We start from the raw sequence: 19,503 nt of genomic DNA, 5'->3' as shown, positions 1-19,503 counted from the left end.
TCAAGTTATTAAGGGGCCTTGGACGTTGCGTCAACAGCTAGCGAGCAATAGCAACAGCAGGAACTCTCCCCGGCCACCCGTCACCGCTCAAGCTATGAAGGGGCCTTGGACTTGCGTCAACAGCAAGCGAACAACCTACCTCCCCCGCCACCCGCCGCCACTCGGGTCCTGCCAATGCCCGAGGAACGATACAAACCCTGGAACTTGTATTATGAGGCAGAAAAGTAAAGACAGGCCACACGGACCGAGTCCTTGCTTGCCACTTACATGGAAGACCATGATAAAATGGCTCACCTTCAACGCTTGACCTCCATCCTGCGAGTGAACAGGGACGAAACAGACAGGCGGCACCACGCCTTGGGTATCACACCGGCCCGCGAACGCGAGCCGTATTGTGACAAAGGCCACGTCTGGTGGAGAGGCGTCGGGTGTATCCCCAATGACGTTTGGCGCAACCACAACGAGTTGTGGAGAAAGTCGCCGAACGTCAACAATATCATCTACTATGGTGGAGGGAGGCAAACGGCCCGTAGCCGCCGGATCCGTAGTCGGAGCAAAAGCCGTACCTGCAGCAAAGCCCGGAGTCGTAAGACGCCTGCCAAAAGCAAGCACTCGCGGATGACACGCCGCAGCAGAAGCAGGAGCATGTAACGTCAGAGGAAACTTGGACGATAATGGACCCTTCCGAGAGGGCTGAAAACAGTGTATTGAAGTGAAGAAAAAAATTTGTTGATCTTGGAGTAGCCCATGTCTCTCAAAAACACTTTTCTCTTTCTGTGACTGTATTCCGAGCAATCAGGAAAATTCCCTTGACATGGTAGCACCCCAAAGTCCTTCTTGGGACAATACATATTCTAGGGAGCGAGCATGTAGAAAGCGTAGACGATGCGATTATGACTCCGCTGCCGGTTACCTTTACATGTCCTTGTTAGCCGAGGCAAGCCCGTTCCCGTGATTGCGGGGTCTCAAGGGGTCGTTCGAAGGCCAACCCGCTTACGTGTTGACAGAAACCTTCGCGCCGTTTGCCTGTCCCGCTGGCCTTCTTGACGGGACCGGCTCACTGCGAACTCGCAACCACCCCCGGCAGCCAAAACCCACACTGTTATCATACTGCATATAACTTATTGCCACCCACTCTCCCATGCTGTGCCCCCTTGCCGGACGTAGAAGAAAACTTGCTCTCAGCTGAAGAGCTTTCGCCGAGAGTTACACCTCCAGGTGTTCAGCAGTAAAACACGAAGCAACCCATTGGACACTGTCCTTGAAGCAGGTGTACTCCGTCCAATGGTAAGCCCATACTATGTTCGCCGTCTCTCGTTTGCAACTGTCTGACGCCCATACTCTCTGCAATCCGTCTCACCAAAACGAAAAATAGAACCGATTCTACGACGATCAAATGATGATGCGCGGGAACAGGCGCAGCGGGTCGGTGTTCCCTGACCCCTACGGCATGTACGACGAGCCGGAGTTCCTCAACCAATACACCAACTCCGTAGCAGCCGCGGCCGCAGCAGCCGCCATGGGAGCCACCGGACGTGGAGGGTGGGGAGGAGGGCCCCACATGGGCCTGGCCGGCGGGCAATCGTCCGCCCAAATGCCGTATCGTATGGGCGGGATGGGCGGAGCTGCGGGTTATGGAATGGGATATCCGAACGGCGGAGGGGTGGGGGGTTATTCAAACCCGGCTGCGGCGATGGGCATGGGGATGGGGATGAATATGATGGCGTATCCACCTGCGGGGCTGGGGAATGGCGGCGGAATGGGGTTTGGCGCGGATAGATATATGGGCAGGGGCGCTTATGACGATGTTGGCATGGGGGGTATGGGCGTTGGTGCAATGGGGATGAACGGTATGGGTATGGGCGGCGTTGGCATGATGGGTGCTAACGGCGGGAGAGGATACCCCGCCGGCACGTCCCGTTTGAATACCGGCATGCGCAGTGGATACCCTGCCGTGGGAAACAGCTACGCGCAAGGGATGGATAAGCCAGGGCAGATGAAAGAATCCAACTGGAACGACCGGCCGAACAATACCAGCAGCAGCAACCTGCTGAATATGGGGAGCAGCATGGGCAGTTTGGCCGGCAGTAACAGCAGTGAGTCGAGGCCAAGGGCAGGATTCGGTCAGGGAGCCGCGGATTTTCTCCCAGACCCCGACGTTCGTGGTTTTGACGAGTACAAGATGCGGTGGGATCTCGCTGAGGATGGATTGAATGGAAAAGATGCTGCGGCTTTCAAGGTATATTTTCCCACTGAAAAAGTCTCCTGAAGCGATGACGCGGAGATGCTTACCTCGGTTTCGAATATTGATTAAATCAGGAAGGGAAGGGCTGGGGACCTCAACCGGAAATCATCTTTGACCCGCTCCTCATGTGGCGCCGTACTCCAGACCCGCCTGGTATCCCTGGCCACAGCAGCCGCGCTGCCAGCGAGCTACCAGCCGCACAACCGGAAGCAGAGGTGAAGATCAAACTAGAAAAGGATACTGAGGCCGAAGTCAAAAAGGAGACCCAGCGTCTGGAGCTCGAGACGAACATCAAAGTCGAGCCGGTGCCGATGAAAGCCCTCTTGACGGCAAAGTCGAACAGACCGACGGCGTCGGCGCTTATTGACCGTGCTCGTGAGCGTGAAGAGCGGGATCAGTTCTACAGGGACAGGTGCGTTGATGATGGAAGACTGGTCGCGAATGTTCGCTGGCTAGCACAGCTGTCCACATCATTAACCTTCTCATAATCCCTCACAGCACCAGATCGGCCAACCCTTTCGAAACTCAGGCACATGTTCCTCCTGCATACGACGAGGAAAAGATTTCCGCCATGCAAGCTTATTTTGCTGCTGCAGACACCGAAGCCCACCCGCTTCCTGGACTTTCATCGCATGCTTCCCAAGAGACCATCATGGGTGACGTGTCTCGCCAAGGGTCAAGGATCCTCTCGTCGTCCCTAAGCGGCCTTCACGACAGCTTCCCGATCACGAAACCAGACTTCTCCTCCATGGACAAAGGCGGCAGTCAAACCTCCATCGCAACCGCGTACTCCGACCGCGACTCGACCATCTCCCGGCCCCGCCCAATCTCCCGGCACGCCAGCCTGAGCGACCGCGAAACCACGCGCACGAGCAACACGCGCGCCAGCTCGTCCTCTCGCCGCTCCTCCGCCATCCCCGACCCCGATTTCGACCGCGACCGCAGCCTCAGCCCGCCGTCGTCCCGCAGCACCGACCACGAGAGCAACAACCCGCCCACCGAACACACCTATGCCCAGAACAGCCAGAATCAGTACCAGAATCAGGAACGTCATGGCGGTGGCGGCGTACGGGGCAGTCATAGCCCGGCCGTGCGTGCTCACCGCCCGCCTCCGATCGCTATCCCGGCGAGTATGGCCACCACTCCAGCGGCGTCAGCCGCCTTGATCGCGTCCGCGTCGTCATACTTTGCGAACGGGGCCCTGAACCTGCCCTACACCGTCCCGCATTCCGCAGGTGTCCCCACTGGTAAAACCATCGGTCCCGACGCGTCTCTCCCTGGTGCGGCGCTCAGTGCGGATGCGACTGGCAGCCAACATCAACGCCGCCACAAGCGCGCTGGGGACGATGATGGCTTGTTTGGGTTTGAGTTTGGAGTGGATTTCACTGGTGCGGGACGGCCGAACTCGGCGGCGCATTCTTTGTTTAGTAGGATGAATCGGTGCGTATTTCCTTACTTTCGCGCCTTTGGCGCCCTGGTTTCTCATTAAACTCACTCAATGCCTCCATTTGATAGATACGAGGACGACTAAATCCCACTACAAGCGGCGTCCCCTTGAATTAAGCAATACCCCGCACACCATCCCGCGCAACCCAAACAAACCCGTCCTTCGGGGCATAGAGATTTCCCTCCGTGCGCGAACACCCCTCACGGTTACATGACCCCCGTCCTCCTCTCGGAATCTGCGTATACCCACCCCCCACGTATTTCCTTTTCGTTTTGGCTGCGGTGCTGTCACGAGGGTGCGGTGGTATCTCTTTTTTTTCTCTCTGGCTTTTGGCGGTCTGGGTGTGGGGGTTCGATTTGCGTGAGTGCGGTCTGGTGGCGGTGTCTTTTTTTCTTCTCTTTTTGGACCTTTTACTTTTTGGGTGCTCTTCCTTTTTCCGGTTCGTCTTTGCGATGTATAGTTCGTTGTTGACGGGAGTAAAAATAAAATGGCGTTTTCGTTTGAGTCATGTCATGGAGTGGCCTTTGTGTGTGTGTGGGCATCCATTGAGAAGTGAGCTTGCCCAGGCGTGGAATTCCACACTATGGCCCTTCAAATTCCGTTGCGGACACCTGTGGTCATCGCCGGCTCGACTGGACACTCTTGTGCCTGGCATCACGACGCGAGAAAATGAGCCTCGCCAGTCTGCATCCATCGGCATCGTCATCCCATCAGCGTTTTCCCCCCAAAATCTAGCGCCCAGGGTTCAGCCCACCTGTCCTTGACCCATCCCGTTGCCTGCTGACTTGGCTATTGTTATGCTGATAGCCGTAGATGAATATCGCCAAGCGCTGGACGTTTTTTTCTTGGGCTTCTTCAGTTCAACGTCTCTTGGCGTGAGTCAAATGCATGTGTTGGAACGACCCCACATTCGTGAACAGGGAGGTTAGTCGCGATACGCTTATTTCCTTGCCAATGAATCATGAATGCGAGCGTGATGCCAAGCTATGTGAGAGCCCATGGGTTGCCTGCCATTGGATGGTGGTGCGATTGACAGTGGCCGGAGCGGAGTGGGTTATGTAAAATCTATTGGTGTACGCGCCAACAAGAACATTCCAATTGGAGCGCGTGGCTTTGCAGAGCGAGAACATGCGCGTCATGGAGGCATGACATCACACTAGGACGGGGGGTGCGCCACTCTTGGGCGCCAACCGTGCAGTGACACGCAAGTGACTCAACGACCCCTCACGCAGCCATGGAAAGGTGCGGGAATGACATCATGCGCGAATGCTCGGAGGTGCGCGGCCAAGAACGCGGTCCATGTGGGGTCATTGTCTGATTGTATGGCAGGGTGAGACTGTGAGAGGGAGACGGTCGCCGGATTGGAACAAGCACTTGGCTCGTTCTTGTTCTCGCTGCGGAATGATCTGGCTGCTGGCCCCCTCGCTCTTGGCCCCAACCTGCTACATGCTGCAAAATGGCATCCATGCAAGGTTGAAGGGACCGGCCGACTGATGGATGATGATGATGATGAGCTCCTTGGAATAATCGCAGACGTCACTCGCTCTCTTCCCTGTTCCCCTTTTTTTTTGGTCGACTCCCCATACTATTACACTCGTATAAATACCCCCACGCTCCAACGGAATTCCCCGCTCACTCCACACCCGCAAAAAGCCTCATCCGCCCGCCCACCACCACCGGCCAACGCTTGGGTTGCTTGCTCTTCGCAACATTCTACATCCGACTCGTCGACCAGCGCGCCTATATCTTACACCACACTTCCGACTTGGCAGCTACCTCCTGTTCACCCCACCGACTTGTCGAGATCAAACCGTGAACGATGGCCATACCACACTTCCGCAGCAACAGGAACCCTAGTGCAGGCACTATTCCCCCTTCGGGCAACCAGCCTGTGTACAAGGACGAACCCTTCACCCCCCGAGGCTACATCCGCAACTATGCCGCCGACTACATCATCATGGCCTGCATGGGCGCCCTCGGGCTCGGTATCTACATGCTCAGGCCCGCACCCAACCGCCTCTTCCCCATCTACTTTCAGGATGGAGAGGTCGTATACCCAGAGTTTGCCTACCCGTTGGAGAAAAACATCATTCCCATCTGGCTGGCCGCTTTCCTTGCTTTTACGATTCCGACGCTGTTTATCATCTTGATGCAGATCAGGATTCGCAGCTTTTACGATGCTAATGCGGCGATCATGGGTCTTCTCTTCAGCTTGAGTAAGTGTCTGCAACGAGCGAGGCGAGGGGCGAGTTACCCAAGTCTATTGTCTTTTGGTGTGACGGTCGATAATCGATGCTGACCTTACTTCCCCTTTCTTTTTCCTTTTCCAGTCACAGCCGCGGTCTTCCAAGTCTTCCTGAAATGGCTCATCGGCGGTCTCCGCCCCCACTTCTACGCCGTCTGCAAGCCCAGCATCCCCCCCGCCCTAGCCAACGCTGGTCAAGGCTTCAGCGGCATCATGGTCGACAGGAGCGTGTGCACGGGTGACGAGAAAGAGATCAACGACTCGCTTGAGAGCTTCCCCAGTGGACACTCGACCGCTGCGTTTGCCGGGTTCTTGTATCTGTCGTACTATCTTAACGCCAAGTTGAAGATTTTCTCAAACTACCGTCCCGCGTTCTGGAAGCTTCTTCTGTTCTACGCTCCTATTCTTGCCGCTACCCTCATTGGTGAGTTTTTATCTCTGCCTTTCTCACGACTGAGTTGAGAGACTCCCATACTGAGATAAGTCTTCTCTCCCGATCAGCCGGCTCATTGACCATCGACAAGTACCACCACTGGTACGACGTCCTCGGCGGCGCCATCATCGGCAGCATGGTCGCCACCGGCGCCTACCGCTTCCAATACGCCGCCCTCTTCGACTACCGCTTCAACCACATCCCACTCCCCAAGGGCGGCCAGAACTTCTTCCGCTACGCCCCCGGCGCCAGCGACGGTCCATTGGTCCGCCCGGCAACTCGCAAGGCTGGGTGGGGCGGCGAGTACGGAGCCCCGGTGGCTGGCGCGCCCTCCGACGCGATGTTTGGTGGCGCGGGCGCTGCTGGCGTGCCACACATGGCCGCGGCACCGCAACATGGCGAGTTGAACGTGTAAACCGCTTCGAGCATCTTCGTCACTATGTCTTTGCACATTTTTTGGGTCTCTCCTTTTGTATTGCTGAGCTCGCATATACCGCATGCGTGCGTGAGATGTATCCCCGACCACCAAGTTTGATTGTATCATTAGCCGCTTGCTTGTACAATCAGTGTTTCTTAATGACTGCAAATAAAACATTTCGTCGCACATAACCCTTTTCATGTTCCAAAACACGTTGCATTGAGCACTTTGATATTTACATGGATTCCAATCTGGGAAAGGAGTGTTGGTGTTCATGTCAACTTTCCTCAGCCGACCTGCCCCCTATATAACTTGTATAGCCCCGGCCCAACGTTCAGCGACCCCTCCTCCTCCGTAGCACATCCCTACCGCGCATGAATCTCAACCACATCCTCATCCTCCAACCCCAACCCCTCCAACGTCGCCCCGCCACCCAACATCTCCCCCTCAAACATCATCCTAAAACTCGTACCGGCCGGGGGCCCATGCCTCGCCTTCACAAACGCGTCAATGACCTCGTCCACCGTCGCCGAGAGCTTCGCTTTCAATTTCAGCGGGGCGGTGGTGTTGTGTGTGATTTTGATGGCGACGAGGGGGTCGGTGGGCTCTATGGGGGCGTGGGTTGGTCCGGGGGCTTGTGCGGACGACGACGCACCGCCGCAATGTGATGAGGGCCCCGTCGAGAAATCGGCATGTGTTCGAGGCGGCGACGGCGCATTGGACGCGAGCCTGAACGCATCATACTCGGGCTTGTTGTAGACGTCAAGCACAGAGTCGTCGTCCATGTCGAGCGCGGCGGGCGTGCCATATTTGAACAGCGCCGCGTTACGGCATAGAAAGACGGTTCGCTGTCTGTCGAGGGACCATTGGTTGCAGACGGCGGCCATGAGGTGGTCGAAGGGCTGGTCCTGTGGGGGGGTTAAATGTTAACATCATCGAGAATACCAAATGCAGGGTTTCGGGGGCTGGTTACGAACCCGTCGTAACCGCAACTTCAGAGGCTTGATAAACTCCGCATCAGGCACGGCCGGGTATCGTTTCCGCTCAACCCGGATCGTAATCGGCCGTGAATCCTGGAAATCGGAGGATGAGGACGATGATGTGAACGGGTTTGCGAGATCCATCAGGGCGGGGTCGAGTGTGGAGAGGGATGTGCTTTCGTATTCGAGGATTTCGGGTGCGCGGAGCTCGTTGCATGTTCGTTTGAGTTCTTGGCTGGATGAGAGGAGGTGTAAGCGAATGAAGGGTGAGTAAGGGAGGTGATCGGCGGGACGTACCTTCTCACGTATAGGGACATGATCACGTCTTCCGGGACCTCTGGCGGCGGTGATGGAGGCGGTGAGAGAGATGGTTCTCGTTCTACGGGTGGCGTCTTCTCGACCGGTTTCTTCCCTCTTTTCGCTTGCCTTCCACTGAATAAATCGAGAGATGTCAGCGTCATAGGCCCACACGTCCTACCACACCAGGAAACAACCATAAAAACCAACCTCTCCTCCTCATCCTCACTATCCGACAACGCATAATCCAATGCCGCCACCTTATCCGGCCCAAAACTCCCCACCCTCCCAAACTCCCCTCGCGCACCCAGCGACCCCAGCACAGCCTCCCCTATCCCCATCTGCGACCCCGCAGTTGTAGCCGACTCATTACTCGACCCACTCCCATTCCTCCTCACCGGCTGACGTCTCTGCACATTCATCGTCGCGCGGATAGTCCCCACCGACCCTTTTTTGCCCATATCGAAGAAATCGTCGACATTGGTGGTGGATTTAGACCGGGTGGTGGAGGTAGGGGCGAGTTTGCGGCGGGTGGGGAGGGGTTGGGAGAGCTTTTTGGCGGGACGAGGGGAGGTGTCGGAGTCGCTGGAGTCGGAAATGACCACGGAGTCGTCGTCTATGGGGGCTTTGAGGGGCCGGCCGCGTTTGCGTTGCGCGCCGTTGCCAGTTTTCAAGGGGGAGGCGCCTGCCATGGTTGTCGACGTGTTGCGCAAGGGGCTACGTGTGCGCCGTTGCTGTATTGCTCGGGAGCCGCTGTAAACTATGGACGTTGAATGGAACGGAACGCAGACTTGAAAACGGCATGCGGAAGTTGGAGTTGGAGGAAGGCCGTGCGCTGGCGTGCGAGACGTGATTGACAGCAAAACGTCGTTTTTCGCGTCGTCCAACTCCTCCCCCTTCTCACTTTCGTCCAGAACAGCGTGGACGCCTTGAACACGGATGGCAAAATACTCCTTACGCCATCTGCTTATGTTAGGTACATATACAGCCAAGCGGTCGTGGTCAGCCGCAGGTAGGCAGGTGCGATATGGACCCCGCGGTAGATTCAACACCTCCCGGCAATCCCCCATATGCCCTTAATATTTACTGCAACCGTTTTGCAGTCCACCTATGCCATCTACAGACATTCCACTCCCATGTACAACCTTTTGCCTCACTTCACCTCCTGAATAGATCGAAAGGAAGTACCATCATGAGCTTCCAGTTCTCAACTCGCAGACTGAAAAAGTACCCAAAACACCTACATCAACATTAAGCTCTCCAATGAACAGCGTCTTGTCGTTACTGGCAGACGCAATGATGCTATGTGTCCAGTCCACCTCGTTGCATACTCCTTTGTGTCCCGGTAGCTTGTACACGATCTTCTGCGCCGACACATCCCAGACAACCACCGACCGATCACCGCTTCCTGCTGCGACAAAGTCACTGTGTGGTGACCAGCAAGGGCGTAGTAGGTTCTTTTCGAAGCCTTGCGGTGCGCCTGGAGACAACATCAGATCGTCAGCTCTTTCAACGTCGGTGGTGGACCAGTGAGTGACGTATACCTTCAAGGATCTTCGTCAATCGGCTTCCTGAGGCTGCAAAAGGCTTTACATCCCAGATTCGGACTAGAGTAGAGATCGTCAGTCCAAAGCTCTCAAAAAAGCAAGCCCACAAACAAAAGTCATACCAGTATTGTCCATGGAGTTACTCAAAAGCATATCACCGTCGGGACTCAGCCGCAAACCAGTAACCGTATCAAAGTGTCCCGCCAGCGTATACGCAACCTCCCCCTTCCGCATATCCCACGCCCTAATCTTGTTGTCCAGCCCTCCCGCAAACACCAGTCCGCCGTCCTGGTTGAACTCAACGGAGGTAATCGCAAACTTGTTCTCGAACGAGTGCACCGCCTGCTTCACGCGTGGGTCCCACACTTTCGCTGAACCGTCGTCGCTTCCCGATACAATCAAGTCCGTGCCGCCTACTTCCCGCCGTGTCGATGCGCATGAGTTGACGTAGGAGGTGTGGCCCTTCAGCTTCTTGATGCGCTCTCCAACCTCTGCATCCCATACTCCCAGTGTTTTGTCTGTCGACGCAGAGTACACTTTTGTTCCGTCGCTCGACCACTGGACCTGTAATACTGGCCCCGCATGTCCTTTCAGCACCCCGTAGTTTTTGCACTCTCCGTGTGCTTCCCACAGATCTGCAAAAAGGATCGGATATCAGTATCGAGCCCGCGTCTCGAAAGTTTTGCACACCAGCTTTCTCACATATCAGGCGGTCAAAAGACCCAGACACAAGGTTGCGCCCCGATGGGCTAAATCTGCAGGAGAAGACTTCTCCTTGGTGGCCGGTTAAGAGCATGATAGGGCCTTGTAAGTCGGACGTCCTCTTGATCTATCATCCCGAGGTTGAAAAATCAGCAGTTGGCCACAACACTTCGGCGAAATGGATCGGCGACCCATATAACTCCCAAGCATAGCTCGTCAGCCAACCCACCTTCCGTATGATAGCGCCTCCACCCCGCCCACCAGTCGTCGCCAACGCGAGTCCACCAGATTCATTGTCTGCCCTGGGTTTCTTCGTCGCTACTAGAGCCGAACCAGCGTCTGCTTTCCGTTTCTCCGACATTGCTGATTGATATGCTATCCACCGGCCTGCCGACTACGTATGGGTGTTTCCAGTCTGCTGCGAAGCCGTTGTTGTCCTCCGCCGGCGACTCTGCTGTGTCTGGGATATCGGAGGCCAATTTCAAGTTTGAAACGGGGACAAGTTCAACAAGGCGCGCAACTGTTACATCCAGTGTTACAGTACAGTACATCTCGTCGGGAGCGTCGGGTCAACAACAGTGTCCAGATCCCTTATGCCCAGTGGTCTTCTCAACGCATCGACCTCTCCCACCTCCATGTCCACCCCTCTCGCTCAGCTCGAACGCATCCTCGTTCGAGATCTCGCCCTATGCACGAAACTCCACACTATCAAAACCGTTTCCGGCGGCTGCATCAACGAAGCGTTCAAATGCGTCACTGACACTGGCGACTACTTCGTAAAGGTAGCGCTCGGGCACCGGAGGAAACCGCAAAACCAGACGTTGCCTTGTAGGAAGTCAAGACCTCTTCAGTGATGGCAGCCACTTTTTCGTAGGTCAATCGCGATGGAAACGTCTCAAGCCTCCAGATGTTCGAAGGAGAAGCCGAAAGCTTGAACGCCATTTCCGAAGCAGTGCCTGGTTTCTCTCCAACGCCTCTAGGGTTTGGCCGTCTAGTTGATGGAGATGATAGGGGAGGATCGTTTCTGGTGACCACTTTCCACGACTTGGTCTCAAGGTATTTCCACCAGGGAGAGAAATCTGGAAGACCTGGATATGAACTGCTCTTGCAGGTCAGGAAGACGGGTGGACAGACAGCTTGCATCCAAGCTTGCCGAGATGCATAAGTGTCCGTCTCCCAACGGGAAGTTTGGCTTTGACGTGGTCACCATGTGTGGCTCGACGCCGCAGGTATGGCTGATGCACGTCAAGAGTCGCTTCCCACTGCTCAAACCAGCGGAATCCCCATAGGACAACACCTGGGAATCTGACTGGCCAACTTTCCTGCTAAAGAGAAGATTTGAGCCGTTGCTGCAGATGGTGCTTGAGAAACATCCCGGCGACAAGGAGCTGAGGAGCCTGGGACCTCGCGTGATGGACGGTGTCGCCACGTTGTTCAAAGGGCTGGATGTCAGGCCTAGCCTGGTACACGGAGATCTCTGTGAGCTTCCTCTTGAAGGTTCCGCTTTTTGTCAGAGTAGCTACTCATCAGCCGTGAGGGAGCAGGGAGCGGGAACTGGGGTGTGGACAGTGCACGGCAAGAGCCTCTAATATTCGATCCGGCCGCTTCGTACAGCCACGCGGAGTTTGATTTGGCTATCATGAAGGTCTTTGGCGGGTTTTCGGCAGGTATGCTCCGCCGCGGCTATGACATCCTCATTCCGTTCCCTCGATCAAGGAACAAACACATATCAAACCGATGTTACGGGCAGACTTCTTCAATGCATACCACGAGGTGCATCCGAAACACAGCGGGTTCGAGGTCCGCTTGCAGCTGTATCAGGCGTAAGTTTGGAATAGTCAAGCCGACATGCACACGGAAAGGCAAAACTCACCCGGTCTCCCGTTCGGAATGGGGATGGCAGGTATCACTACCTCAACCACTATTGTTTGTTTGGGCAAGGGTATCGTGCATCGACGCTCAGCGCGTTAGGGAAGGTGGCGAAGGCGATTGAGAATGAGGAATGATTGTTTTGGCGGTGAGAGATGTTTTGATGTCGTATCCACCATGCCCGTCAAGTAGCGTCCGTTGGCGTATCAATCGTTATTCGGTTCTACTTTCCACATATATAGCCGCTTCCGTCAACATCATCGACCTTGTTCAATCAACTTAATCGCATTACTTTACTGGGTCGATTTATCCCAGCCAAACAACCTAGTATTGTTCCTAAACATCCGATCCTTCTGCTCCGGGGTCATTGAATAATCTTCTAGCTTCACGATCCAAAATCTATTCAATCTCGCAGTTCCTCGGCGTCGATTGTATTCGACAACCACAAAACCATACTTGACCCCACCACGAGGCTCCCATTGGAGAGTAGTCCACGGGGATGGTTATGCGCGGGGTACTACAAAACGCCATAGCTCGGCGTGCCTTGCCTTAGGAGACAAGCACTATCTTGCAGTTGTTGCTGTTGGCCCGTACGGGTGTTGGGAACTGGGATCTCGAAGACGGATTGATAAGTCGTGAAGGTGTTGGGATCTCGTCGTAAGATTGCCATGGAGGATGGATGGGATATAATAAAGGTAATGTGAGAAACACGGAGAACAGAGATTTTGACTAGTAAGAGGTGCATAGCTCACCCTGGTCGTTCTGATTCGTGAGAATAACTGCACGAGCTTTTTGGAAACATTTTCTCAAAACCATGCAACACGACAGCCAGGTCCACCCCAAACGGGAACCCCATATAGATTAGAGCATACACTTCCTTATAAGCAGTCCCCACCAACAGTTACTGGGTAGCATTTCCGGCCGCAGCTTGTTTGAAGGCTGAAGTCCCAATAAAACGCAGGAAAGATGCACGCACAGCTGAGCAGACTACGACCCGCCTACTATGTGGACTTCGAGCTGAAGATTCCATGAAAAGTTTCGTTGAGCTGCAGGTGAACCCAACGTGATGTTAACTTGAAGTCCCCGCCATAATGTCCGAGTAGCTCTGACAAGGCGGGCGGGGTAACTGACAGTGCTACCGAGTGGTCGGGACCGCGCCGAATCGATTCTGAGAGGCCAGTGGAAACACTAGAATTCGCATCCAAGATGGAAATATATTGCAAATCACACCCACCTTTTTCTTTTCGGGATCGCTCGCACAGGAACCGGGTGAATTCTATCATATGACGTACAAGATACATGGACACGTAGGATAGATGTTCTTAAACACTTCAGCACGGTGCCTCCGACACGGATACCATCCTCCGCGCCTGTGTCCAGAACTGTCATGTGCACAAGTCCATGTGGAAGCAGTTCAGCAACTGCATTCTGCTGTGGAGGAGATGCTCCTCCTTGTCCTGCAAGTGCGTTTTCACATCCGTGGCAATTTGCACGCCGATGTGGCGGCCCACCGCTGATGCGAAACATGCGGTCCGCTAGCTTCTTTTGCGTGTTTCCCTTCCCCGGGAACGCTGCTCGGCAGCGAGAGGTGGGAGGTGACGAAGGCGATTGAGAATGATGAATAAGGGTTTTCGCTGCAGGAGCAAGGATGGTTATCGCTATGGGAGAGTTTTTGTTTCCATTCGTCTCGCTTGCCCCGGGCGGCAGACACCTGATTGATGTCGCGCACAGGGCTACGAAAAGCAATTAAAAGGCCGCCCACAGTCAGTCACATAGATGAGTTTGCTTTCGGTCTCCCACATCAAATACCCGACGTAGCCATTACGACGCCCTGTGGCACTGCAACCTACAGGCGATTCTATATTCTTCCTAGTGGTGAGGTTGCCAAAGTCCTAGCCACTTCGAATGTATGTATGAGAATATGTGCCTCTGAAATCTACCTGATCTACTAGATCACGAAAGAGCGCCTGTATTATGAAACGAAAGTCTACCTGACTGCCTGCTTCTGCCTACAAACGTCGCTCCCCCCAAAAAAACCCCCCATGAAGAGGCCAAAGTCTATCACGACGCCGGTGATGATGCCGGCGCGGGCGTGTCTTTGGGTGTGTTCTGGTGCTGTTGCTGCTGATACTGCCCCGCGGGTCTCTGCTGATTATGTACCTGCCCCTGCTGCCGCCGAGGTCGGGCATTGCTCAGCTTGCGAATATTTGCGACCGCACGTTGCCGGACTTCCGACACGTCCGGGGCACCTAGCGGAAGTCGTCGCGGCGCCTGACCTTGCCGGGGCGGTGGTCTAGATTTGGGCACACCGCCAGAGGATGGACCGTGTGAATTGGAATAGGTATCCCGCGGTGGGGTGATGACCGACTGGTTGGTAATGGGCGGTGAGGATATCCCCGAATGTAGATGTGCGCTGGAAGCAAGCACTGAAGCGGGGGAGATGCATTCGACGGCGGCTGGGGATGAAGGTGGTGGGGTTGGTGGCGACAGCACTACGGGTTGGTACCGCGATGGCTGCGAGATGGGTAATAGTATTGGTGCGTCGGGTGTGGGGATGGGATTTGGGTTTGTGGGTGCTGCTATGGGTGTTGCGGATGTCGGTACCGAGTCCACTCTGTTGAACGGGCCCTTGGGCCCCTGTGCCGCTCTATTTGGTCCATGACTGACTGCCTTTCCACGGTTCCGATTCTGATTGAAGCTCCTCTCGTAGGTGACTTTCCGCGGGTATGCGTTCTGCATCACCGGATTCGTCGGCAGGGGGTGCAGCGGGTGCAGCGCGTTGGCCGATCCCATACCCTGATCCTTTCCTAAGTCCATGTTGGGAATAGAGCTCGGGCGTGGCGAGCCGACCTTCGCCGCGCTCGGAACCCGCGCCTCTTCAGCTACACATCTGCTGCACATGCAATGGAAGTAGTATTCCTGCTGTAAACGTGAGCGACGCGCGTGGAGTGGGATGTTGGCGTCGATGTAGGAGATGGTGAGCGGCTCATTTTGTTTCACGGGCCGCTTGGTGCGGAATGTTATTTCGTCTGCTGCTTGGGTTGCGCTGGTGTTGGGATCGCAGGAGTGCTGTTCGGGAGTTACGATGGAGTAAGACTTTCGTGCAATACTGCAACCAGAAATACTGCGACGCCAAGAATCTCCATCGCACTCACATTGAAGTAACTCGCATTGGGAAAAAGAGCTCTCCCCATACACTGCTCGGTTTTCGGACTCCACAACCCGAACCCGTTGCTTTCAATCTTACTGACCAGATGCAGAACAAAGTCCGACGGATCTCCCCGGGGTATTGGCGGCACCCGGTCACCGTTCTCCAGCAAGCCACAGTCCTCGAGCAGCTTTACTATCAGATTCTTCGTCTTTCGCCAATCTTTCGCATCTTCCAACGGCCAAGAGCTGTAGTGCGACTGCAGATTGTCCACCTCCGCCCATGTCTTTCCCGTCCCTAAAATGGCAGCTTCGCCTAATGCTGATGCTTGATCACTGCCCTGCTGGACTGACCCAGCAGGTTTGTTTTCTGCCGCGCTGCCATTCAGTATAAATGGTGGTGCTGAAGCCAACGATATCGCGTCCCGCAACGTATTCGATATATGCACATTCCGGCCGCGCTCCACATGCCTGAGGGACGCAAGACGTGGTATCAGCGGCGGTCACGAAGGGATGTAAGACGCAGCGTTGTACATCAACGGCCTTACCGCGCATAAAGCGTCATCAGCAGAATCTTCAACACGCTCTTCTCATGTTGCGGCGCCTTATGCGTCGCCAACCGCCGAAGAGCCCCACACACCACATGATGCCCGTTCGCCAGCAGGTTAGCAAGGCAAGCAGGTGAGCACAAATACACCTGGTCGCAGTTCCTGCAGTGCAGGTGAAAAGCTCCATTGTCGTTGAAGTCCAGACATACCCCGCACACTCGCTTCTTGTGGGAGTCGAAGATAGCGTAGGCGTAGGGTGTGCAAGTCAAGAGGGCGGTGTTGGCGGGGACGTCGGAGGAGGCTACAGTATAGCGGCCTTGAACTGGGTCGTTCTCAAGACGATATGGCGGCGGTGGCGGAGGCTTCTGTTCGATGGTCGCGGGTTTTAAGAGCGGTGAGGACGTTAGGGAGTCATTCAAGCTGCGTGGCTGGAACAACGGCGAGGCCGGAAGACGCTGCTGAGTCCCTGGACGTAATGGTTGCTGCTGCTGCTGTTGCTGCTGCTGTTGCTGCAGCTTATTTTGCTGGCTTCTTGGTGGTGAAAACAAACTCATAGCGACCTCTTTGCAATGCTGAGGAAGTGTTCCGTCGGGGTTTTCCGGTCGTGAAATAGGTCCAAAACTCGCTATTGCCAGCGATACCGGCACGCGGTGAGAGCGGGAGTTGAGCCTCTGCACTGATGAGGCAGTGACTTGATGGAGATGGTTATCAGGATTGCTTCCGAGCCTTTACAATTACGGACGAGAAAAGCGGGAAGGAGAAGGAGGCGCGACTTTCGAGACTTTCGACCCTGACGCCCCGATTTGCCCTTTGTTCGTGTGGCACAGTTCGCGCATCAGCACAGCGACCCCAGTCTCACTAAGCTTTGACAACATACTGAATGGACATAGGAGTCAGGACATGCAGGCAGTGCAGGAACAAGGCTTGCGCCCGGTTTTCATTACGATGAACATCCGATGTACAAGAAAATGATACATAAACACAAAAATGGGGCGATCCAGACATCCTTTCTACAAGTAATATATGACGTTCGTGATCCCCACCCATCTATAGTCCGCCAGCATGGTTTTTCATATATCTCTTCATTATCTGAAAGAAGGGCTGGCATCCCCACTGAGCGAAAGATATTGGCAGAGATATGGGTAAGAGTTGTTGATTGCCTCTTCGGTTGACAGGGCGGTGACGGCGCCGGGACCTCTCGTGGGACCGAGCTGGAGGGTGATGTTGACCGCGCCGTAGTCGTCTCCGTTCCTTTGAGATGCGCAAAAACAAAGTGGGTTCGCTGTCAGGAATCTGCGGAAGCACGGTCCGTCCGGACTCAAAGCACGACGCCAGAAATTTCAATCCCAACTCACCAAGAAGACACAACAACCTGTTTCCCCGCCCCCACACAATCATACGCGGCATTCGACACATTGAAGAAATTGTAATACTCCAGCTTGGCCAGCGCGCCGCCATGGCTCTCGCACGCGTCTGCCGCGTCGACGGGGAAGGTTTCATTGGTGGGGATGTAGAACGTCCACACGCTGTTGTACACGGTGAATGCGCATCCGTCGACACCGTCTGGTGGGCTTGGGGCCGGGGTCGATTGGCGGTGGAAGAGGCGGGCGGGGAGGGCACGGGCGGCCACCAGCTATGAATGGGAGGATAGCTGATTAGATATAGTGCGAATGGGGGTGGGGGTGGCATTGGCAGGCGTTGTGCGGACGGAGAATCCTGAGATACTTACCGCGCACAAGACTTGGAAAGCAGCCAAAGCGACGAGTAAGAAGTTCATCTTTATTGCGTTGATTTGTTCTTCGGGCGGGCGTGGAAGTGAGAGAGAGTTTTTGGGACGCAACGAAAACCGACCAGCGTTTTATATCGTGCGTTGGCGGTGAGACGCCAGCGGTATGGGCACCGGAGAACACACTCCATGGCATCCCATCATGCCAGCGTCGCCTTCTGCCGTGCCCATGTCCATGGCACCGATAGCTTCGACCGTTGCGAAACGAGGGTTGTGCCACCAGAAGGAAGCACATCCGTGCCTTCTTGCCGGTGAAGAAAACGAAGGTTTTGACACGTCCCGCGAAAAAACCTTCTCGACCTTCTTTTCGAACGCGCGCGCTCGATTATGTCAGCGCGCGTCTCACCCATTCTCACATCAAAAACCCCATCGAAACCCCCAAAGTTCTTTTCTTCCCAGTTGTGACTTTCTGGTGGACTCTGAAAATATCTTTCACCGACGCCACCGTATGGGCTCGGATAGACTGTACTCGAGAACCCATCCGTGGCGCCACGTGCGAGACGGTCGATATCTATTCGAATATCGAAGACCAAAAAAGGCGCTTCCGTCTACGATGGCATTTCGTCCACTCGATAGCGTTGAAGCACAGCAGACATCCTCCCTCTCGGCGAGTGCTGAAAACATATAAATGGCATTCGTTTTCCTGAACCCAAATCAGCCGCCAAGGGGACTTATATACACGTACATAGAGGGTTCTTGTGGACAATGGGTTCATTGGCTTTATCCAGCATGAACATCGTCCAAACACATCAAAGAAATCCCAGCTCTTAATCTTAAATACTCTATCAAGGGTTTCCGCTTTTCTGCATATGTTCCACAGAGGTTCGAAAAACAACACATTCCATCTCCCTCTCCTTGATCCTCATCCCCTTAATACTTAACCGTCTTCCCCTCCGGCGTAACCACTGTAAACACCTCACTTGTCCAATTATCCCCCCTCCCCCTCCCCCTAAACCTCACCTCTGCCCTCCCCTCACTCCCCTGCACCCCAAACCTAAAATCCGCCTGCCCCTTCTGCATATTCACGTCCCCTTCCACGCTATGATCCCGCTTGGCGTCGTAGGTGATGTCCGTGCCGAGGAGTTGCTTGGCGGCTGGGTTGTGGCGGAGATGGAACATGACAGCTTTGAAGATGCCGGAATGCGACTTTTGAACGTTTACGCCGGAGAGGACGACTGAGGTCCACCAGCTGAGACCGGCAGTGGCGGCGGCGAGGTAGGGGTAGGGAGAGCGGAGGGAGAAGATGCGCCGGAGGGCGGACTGTTGGGACATGGCGTGGGAGTGCAGTGCTGTTTCGCTATTGAACTTTTCGAGTCCAAAGGGGGTATACTCTAAATATACTCAGGTATCTGTGCCGCCGACGACGGGACTTGCAGCTGGGGATGTTGCCGTGAGAGATTCCGCTGAAGTGAGGTTGCAATGAGCAGAGCTGGGCTACGAGAAGTTGCACCCTGTGCAAGTTCCGTTTCCGCGTTTGTGTTGACTGGGATTTCCTCCGCCTTGTTGACGGCTTTTGACAACTTTAGCAGAAAGGCAAACAGGGCAACCCGATGCCAGGTCCCAAAGAGGTCGCGTGAGAACGAGAGTAAGGTTATCGCCAACAAAGCTCACTCTTACTGACCATGGCTTCTGGGGAGACATATCTAGGGCCGGCAAGATAAGAAGGAGAGCGGAAGAAGGCACGGCCATCTCTATTTGAGCAGCACTCTCCACCATCTTTCGTTGCTTGCCGACTTCGCGCATTCTACGCCTTTCCATCCACCACTTGGCACCCATCGACGAAGCTCTGAGAACAATCTTCAAAGTCTACACTCCCTCGACATCTACTCTCTGTGCGTG

General features: G+C 54.9%; 8 protein-coding genes across 8 annotated transcripts; 3 read left to right on the top strand and 5 right to left on the bottom strand.

Moving 5' to 3' along the window:
* Nucleotides 1-947: 947 nt before the first annotated feature.
* Nucleotides 948-3,900, top strand: EV422DRAFT_320398 (uncharacterized protein). The gene is made up of 5 exons (XM_053066275.1): nucleotides 948-1,287; nucleotides 1,376-2,239; nucleotides 2,320-2,657; nucleotides 2,744-3,685; nucleotides 3,761-3,900. The coding sequence occupies exons 1-5, from the start codon at nucleotides 1,285-1,287 to the stop codon at nucleotides 3,774-3,776; spliced, it is 2,163 nt and encodes a 720-aa protein (XP_052928320.1). The 5' UTR covers nucleotides 948-1,284; the 3' UTR covers nucleotides 3,777-3,900.
* Nucleotides 3,901-5,109: 1,209 nt separating this feature from the next.
* EV422DRAFT_520057 (PAP2 superfamily protein) lies at nucleotides 5,110-6,979 on the top strand. The gene is made up of 3 exons (XM_053069654.1): nucleotides 5,110-5,908; nucleotides 6,023-6,361; nucleotides 6,439-6,979. The coding sequence occupies exons 1-3, from the start codon at nucleotides 5,512-5,514 to the stop codon at nucleotides 6,783-6,785; spliced, it is 1,083 nt and encodes a 360-aa protein (XP_052928319.1). The 5' UTR covers nucleotides 5,110-5,511; the 3' UTR covers nucleotides 6,786-6,979.
* Nucleotides 6,980-6,986: 7 nt separating this feature from the next.
* On the bottom strand, nucleotides 6,987-8,956 carry EV422DRAFT_618098 (uncharacterized protein). The gene is made up of 3 exons (XM_053074026.1): nucleotides 8,066-8,956; nucleotides 7,766-8,003; nucleotides 6,987-7,696 (listed from the first exon to the last, which is right to left on the bottom strand). Exons 1-3 carry the CDS (start codon nucleotides 8,755-8,757, stop codon nucleotides 7,154-7,156), a joined length of 1,473 nt encoding a protein of 490 aa, XP_052928318.1. The 5' UTR covers nucleotides 8,758-8,956; the 3' UTR covers nucleotides 6,987-7,153.
* Nucleotides 8,957-9,218: 262 nt separating this feature from the next.
* Nucleotides 9,219-10,764, bottom strand: EV422DRAFT_609710 (WD40-repeat-containing domain protein; the record flags this gene model as incomplete). Its single annotated transcript, XM_053073853.1, has 6 exons — nucleotides 10,544-10,764; nucleotides 10,315-10,441; nucleotides 9,735-10,247; nucleotides 9,610-9,672; nucleotides 9,310-9,545; nucleotides 9,219-9,230 (listed from the first exon to the last, which is right to left on the bottom strand). Exons 1-6 carry the CDS (start codon nucleotides 10,673-10,675, stop codon nucleotides 9,219-9,221), a joined length of 1,083 nt encoding a protein of 360 aa, XP_052928317.1. The 5' UTR covers nucleotides 10,676-10,764.
* Nucleotides 10,526-12,557, top strand: EV422DRAFT_320270 (ketosamine-3-kinase). Its single transcript, XM_053066274.1, has 8 exons — nucleotides 10,526-11,096; nucleotides 11,189-11,370; nucleotides 11,426-11,543; nucleotides 11,604-11,793; nucleotides 11,859-11,981; nucleotides 12,065-12,137; nucleotides 12,218-12,331; nucleotides 12,426-12,557. The coding sequence occupies exons 1-7, from the start codon at nucleotides 10,908-10,910 to the stop codon at nucleotides 12,318-12,320; spliced, it is 978 nt and encodes a 325-aa protein (XP_052928316.1). The 5' UTR covers nucleotides 10,526-10,907; the 3' UTR covers nucleotides 12,321-12,331; nucleotides 12,426-12,557.
* Nucleotides 12,558-15,030: 2,473 nt separating this feature from the next.
* Nucleotides 15,031-15,617, bottom strand: EV422DRAFT_487271 (uncharacterized protein; the record flags this gene model as incomplete). The annotated part of the gene is made up of 2 exons (XM_053067394.1): nucleotides 15,031-15,252; nucleotides 15,339-15,617. Coding segments are annotated over 2 exons (501 nt in total), but the record flags the coding sequence as incomplete, so codon positions are not given.
* A 1,289-nt stretch (nucleotides 15,618-16,906) lies between these two features.
* Nucleotides 16,907-17,973, bottom strand: EV422DRAFT_320234 (uncharacterized protein). Its single transcript, XM_053066273.1, has 3 exons — nucleotides 17,608-17,973; nucleotides 17,234-17,511; nucleotides 16,907-17,129 (listed from the first exon to the last, which is right to left on the bottom strand). The coding sequence occupies exons 1-3, from the start codon at nucleotides 17,653-17,655 to the stop codon at nucleotides 16,964-16,966; spliced, it is 492 nt and encodes a 163-aa protein (XP_052928314.1). The 5' UTR covers nucleotides 17,656-17,973; the 3' UTR covers nucleotides 16,907-16,963.
* A 561-nt stretch (nucleotides 17,974-18,534) lies between these two features.
* On the bottom strand, nucleotides 18,535-19,240 carry EV422DRAFT_609686 (cytochrome oxidase complex assembly protein 1-domain-containing protein; the record flags this gene model as incomplete). Its single annotated transcript, XM_053073852.1, has 1 exon — nucleotides 18,535-19,240. Exon 1 carries the CDS (start codon nucleotides 18,934-18,936, stop codon nucleotides 18,535-18,537), a length of 402 nt encoding a protein of 133 aa, XP_052928313.1. The 5' UTR covers nucleotides 18,937-19,240.
* Between the last annotated feature and the right edge of the window lie 263 nt (nucleotides 19,241-19,503).

The sequence above is a fragment of the Fimicolochytrium jonesii genome, assembly GCF_025526975.1.
Source record: "Fimicolochytrium jonesii strain JEL569 chromosome Unknown EV422scaffold_4, whole genome shotgun sequence".
Taxonomy (NCBI): domain Eukaryota; kingdom Fungi; phylum Chytridiomycota; class Chytridiomycetes; order Spizellomycetales; family Powellomycetaceae; genus Fimicolochytrium; species Fimicolochytrium jonesii.
This window is presented reverse-complemented; position numbering and strand designations above follow the sequence as displayed.

Excerpts from the sequence above, each read along its gene's own strand:
- EV422DRAFT_320270 (XM_053066274.1), top strand. The coding sequence starts at position 10,908 with ATGCCCAGTGGTCTTCTCAACGCATCGACCTCTCCCACCTCCATGTCC. Across the intron at positions 11,544-11,603 it reads TGTGTGGCTCGACGCCGCAG|GACAACACCTGGGAATCTGA; the intron begins GTATGGCTGATG and ends GAATCCCCATAG. Across the intron at positions 12,138-12,217 it reads CGCTTGCAGCTGTATCAGGC|GTATCACTACCTCAACCACT; the intron begins GTAAGTTTGGAA and ends TGGGGATGGCAG.
- EV422DRAFT_520057 (XM_053069654.1), top strand. The coding sequence starts at position 5,512 with ATGGCCATACCACACTTCCGCAGCAACAGGAACCCTAGTGCAGGCACT. Across the intron at positions 5,909-6,022 it reads GGGTCTTCTCTTCAGCTTGA|TCACAGCCGCGGTCTTCCAA; the intron begins GTAAGTGTCTGC and ends TTCCTTTTCCAG. Across the intron at positions 6,362-6,438 it reads TCTTGCCGCTACCCTCATTG|CCGGCTCATTGACCATCGAC; the intron begins GTGAGTTTTTAT and ends TCTCCCGATCAG.
- EV422DRAFT_320234 (XM_053066273.1), bottom strand. The coding sequence starts at position 17,655 with ATGAACTTCTTACTCGTCGCTTTGGCTGCTTTCCAAGTCTTGTGCGCG. Across the intron at positions 17,512-17,607 it reads CTTTCCAAGTCTTGTGCGCG|CTGGTGGCCGCCCGTGCCCT; the intron begins GTAAGTATCTCA and ends TCCCATTCATAG. Across the intron at positions 17,130-17,233 it reads CAGGTTGTTGTGTCTTCTTG|GAACGGAGACGACTACGGCG; the intron begins GTGAGTTGGGAT and ends CGCATCTCAAAG.
- EV422DRAFT_320398 (XM_053066275.1), top strand. Across the intron at positions 2,240-2,319 it reads AAGATGCTGCGGCTTTCAAG|GAAGGGAAGGGCTGGGGACC; the intron begins GTATATTTTCCC and ends TGATTAAATCAG. Across the intron at positions 2,658-2,743 it reads GATCAGTTCTACAGGGACAG|CACCAGATCGGCCAACCCTT; the intron begins GTGCGTTGATGA and ends AATCCCTCACAG.
- EV422DRAFT_618098 (XM_053074026.1), bottom strand. The coding sequence starts at position 8,757 with ATGGCAGGCGCCTCCCCCTTGAAAACTGGCAACGGCGCGCAACGCAAA. Across the intron at positions 8,004-8,065 it reads ATGTCCCTATACGTGAGAAG|CCAAGAACTCAAACGAACAT; the intron begins GTACGTCCCGCC and ends CCTCTCATCCAG. Across the intron at positions 7,697-7,765 it reads TGAAGTTGCGGTTACGACGG|GACCAGCCCTTCGACCACCT; the intron begins GTTCGTAACCAG and ends ACCCCCCCACAG.